Source organism: Panicum hallii, chromosome 4 (genome assembly GCF_002211085.1).
Source record: "Panicum hallii strain FIL2 chromosome 4, PHallii_v3.1, whole genome shotgun sequence".
NCBI classification, from domain to species: domain Eukaryota; kingdom Viridiplantae; phylum Streptophyta; class Magnoliopsida; order Poales; family Poaceae; genus Panicum; species Panicum hallii.
In genome coordinates this window covers 49,781,429-49,784,848 of record NC_038045.1, presented here as the reverse complement: position 1 = coordinate 49,784,848, position 3,420 = coordinate 49,781,429, and the positions used below count along the sequence as shown (strand labels likewise).

The following is a 3,420-nucleotide window of genomic DNA, read 5'->3' as shown; positions in this document are numbered from 1 at the left end:
GTCACACCGAAACCTAACGAGCGACTAGTTTACTCCGGTAATCTCCCTGGCGATAAGCTCATGGTCGCGGTCACCACAAGCGCCGGCCGTCCCTGTCGCCGGGTCGCCACACACCGCGCCACACGCGCACAGGCGCGCGCACCGACTCGCGCCCCACGCGAAAGATCCCAGGCAGGCACGCCCTAATAGCCCGCCCACCAACTCGCGCGCCCCACGCTAATCCCCACCTGGCCGCAGGCCTAATTCCCTCCTATTTATAGACCCCACCGCTCATAGGCGCAGGAGAAGAGAGAGGGAGGGAGGGGGGCAAGTCAGAGGGGAGAGAGGGAGGGAGACCAGTAGCAGCAGCAGCAGCAGCAAGCGCGCCCCACGCCACGCCACGCTACCCCGCCGCCGCCGCCGCAGCCACTGCGAGCTGCTGCCGCCGTATCGGGGGATGGAGAGGGACGCCACCGCGTTCTACCCGCCGGCCGCGCCCGCTGCGGCGCCGCCCGCGGCGCTGGCGGGCGCTGGCGGCGTGGGGGCCGCCGCGGTGGGAGCGAACGCGCGCGGCGGGGTCGGAGGAGGAGGGAGGCAGTACCGCGGCGTGCGGATGCGGAAGTGGGGCAAGTGGGTAGCGGAGATCCGGGAGCCCAACAAGCGGTCGCGGATCTGGCTCGGGTCCTACTCCACCGCCGTCGCGGCGGCGCGGGCCTACGACACCGCGGTGTTCTACCTCCGCGGCCGCTCCGCGCGGCTCAACTTCCCCGACCAGCTCGACGGAGCCGCGGTGGCCGAGCGCCCCGAGGGCCAGAAGAACGGCGGCGCGGGGCTCACCGCCGCCGCCATCCGCAAGAAGGCGGCCGAGGTCGGCGCACGCGTCGACGCGCTCCACTGCGGCGTCGGTGGCGGCGCTCCCCCGCCCCCGCCGCTGTCGTCTCACCGCCGCCGCGCCAAGAACCCCGACCTCAACCGGGAGCCGACCCCGGACACCTCCGACGACGAGTGAAGCGCGCTGATTTTGTCTTCCCTTCCTCCTCCTCCATCATCTACTAGTCTCTAGTCCTTTAGGCAACAACTACTCACCGATGAGTAGCTAGCTAGCTAGCCAGCCAGTAGTAGCAGTAAGCAAGCAACCAGATAGCGTGGCGCCAGGCCAAACGGATGGGCGTGGCGGACGCAACGCAAGGTGTTCGGTGGAATGGGGATGAGCTCGGAGGTAGCCAATAATGGAGCCGCGACGTCGCCGTCAGGGCGGGAAGCCGTAGTAGGAGGAAGCCTAGGGTCGTGTGCGAGCTGTGCCGTTTGGACCGGCGGCGACGTCGACGTCGACGGCTCGAGCAGGGGCAGGAGACGCAGACGGGTGCGTGGGTGCGTGTCAGTGTGTGCGGGCATGTAGCTAAGCAAGGACGGCTATGTACCTCTCCTCTTCACATAAAGATGTGTGCAAAGAAGAAAAAAAGATACCCGGCAGGCAAGATCGACAAGAGCTTCATGAATCTTTTGCATGCTTCGTGTTTTCTGATTTCATGGTGCCATTTGAATTTGGAAACCAACAGGTGTTGTGATCCGAATCCCGGGCCTATTTGGAACGTTGGAATATCGTGGGAAAAATTCAAACTTGGAATAAGTTGCTCTTGAAGTGAAAGTACCATTTGAATTTGGAAACCGACAAGTGTTGTGACCGCAACGAATCTCAGGCTTGTTTGGAACGTTGGAATTTCGCTTGAAACTCTTAGTTACGAATAGTTTGATCTTGAAGTGGAAGTATCATTTGAATTTGGAACCACCACGCATCGTGATCCGAATTCGCCTGTTTGGAACGTTGGAATTTCGCGGGAAAGTTTCAATCTATGAGTAGCTTGCTCTTGAAACGGAAGTGCCGTGAGTTTGGAAACCAAGGCGTGGTGTGGTGCTATCGAATCTCGGGCCTGTTTGGAATGTCGGAATTTTGCACGAAATTATGAATTAATTTGCTCTTGAAATGTAAGTGCTGTTTGAATTTGGAAATCGACACGTGTTGTGATCGGAGGTCTATTTGGAATGTTGGAATTTCGCGGAATTTTTCAAATTATGAATAACTTTCTCTTGAATGAAATAGGAAAAAGGGTCGTGTTCCAAAGTAGGCTTTGCGCGATGCTCTGGAGTGAACCTTGCATGGTCTCAATTGCATACTGGGTCATATATGTTTGGCTGAAAGAAGCAGCAATGATTTGCGCGAGCCGGCTATAGCACCTCCTCGCACGCCCCGGCCCCCTCGGGAGTGGCCCTCGTGTCACCTGCCGGCGGTGGCGGCAAAGGATGAGGAGGCAGCGGGCACCCAGGACGGCGGCGCTGGCCGCCTGACGTCGACCGGGGCGCAACGTTGCGGTGCCGCGCGGGGATTGGCGACGTGGCCGGCGCGGCGGACGCGACGGGCGACGGGCGGACACGGGGGGAGGGACCTGCCGTGCGAGGCGCGCCCGCCCGCGGAAAGCGATGGATAGGCGGTGGCGGTGGCAGCGACGGGGTCGGGTGGGCCGGCTCGCCCGGTTGGTTCGGCCGTGGGGACGGCGTGGACCGTGGCCGCCGCCGTGCGTGGGGTCTCCTCGCCGGCTGGCTGGCCAATAACCCGCGTGTCGGCAACTGATTACGGCGCTCGAGAGAGAGCAGCGCCGCCCTGGAGCCGGGACGGGAAGATTCGTGTGGGCTCTGACCAGGGAGTTGGGGTACGGCGCCTGGGCCACGGGCGCCGGGCGGCATGGTCTGCAGTCCGCTGCCCAAAATTGCCCAGTCACCTTTCACTCACGGCCGGCGTGCTGCTTTAGAGCAAGAACAATAGTAGAGCCAGCTGCTGGATATAACAAATGGCCATGTCATTATCAGCTTGCACTACAGCTAGCTCATACAGCAAGCTACCTATTAGCTGACTAAATGTAGCAACAGTATTAAAAGATCATACAATTAATGCTTACAAGCATACATGATCCTGTATGATCGTAGTTTTTGTGGCCATTTTTCAAACAGCATATATATGAACAAAAACAACACATGGTCCATCTAGTAACCATCGATTATGCCAAACACATAAATATTAAGAAGCAAATTCATTTCCGTTTCAGTCTCATGGAAACAAACGGTCCAAACATAACCTATTGGCATCTTTACCATGACACCAATAATAAATACCAGAAAAGTCTTACAAAATAAAATTTAGCGACAATATTACTAAAAAAGTTCTCAAGCTAACAAACGATTAACAAACGATTAATTAAGAGACGACAATAGTAGTGCCTGCCATAGTACAATCTTCAACAGCAAGGAACAAAGACCTATTATTCATCCAATTTCGAAGAGCATCACTGCAAATCAAAAGATCTCACTGATCAAAAATAAGCAAAATGATATAGATAACAATATATTGGCTTCACTAAATATACCTTCAAACAGCACCAGCATAAT

General features: G+C 57.0%; 1 protein-coding gene across 1 annotated transcript; it reads left to right on the top strand.

Moving 5' to 3' along the window:
• The first annotated feature begins 272 nt into the window (after positions 1-272).
• Positions 273-1,593, top strand: LOC112890907 (ethylene-responsive transcription factor RAP2-9-like). The gene has a single exon (XM_025957782.1). It carries the CDS (start codon positions 437-439, stop codon positions 986-988), a length of 552 nt encoding a protein of 183 aa, XP_025813567.1. The 5' UTR covers positions 273-436; the 3' UTR covers positions 989-1,593.
• The last annotated feature ends 1,827 nt before the right edge of the window (positions 1,594-3,420 follow it).

Coding starts and splice junctions, on each gene's coding strand:
- LOC112890907 (XM_025957782.1), top strand. CDS start 437: ATGGAGAGGGACGCCACCGCGTTCTACCCGCCGGCCGCGCCCGCTGCG.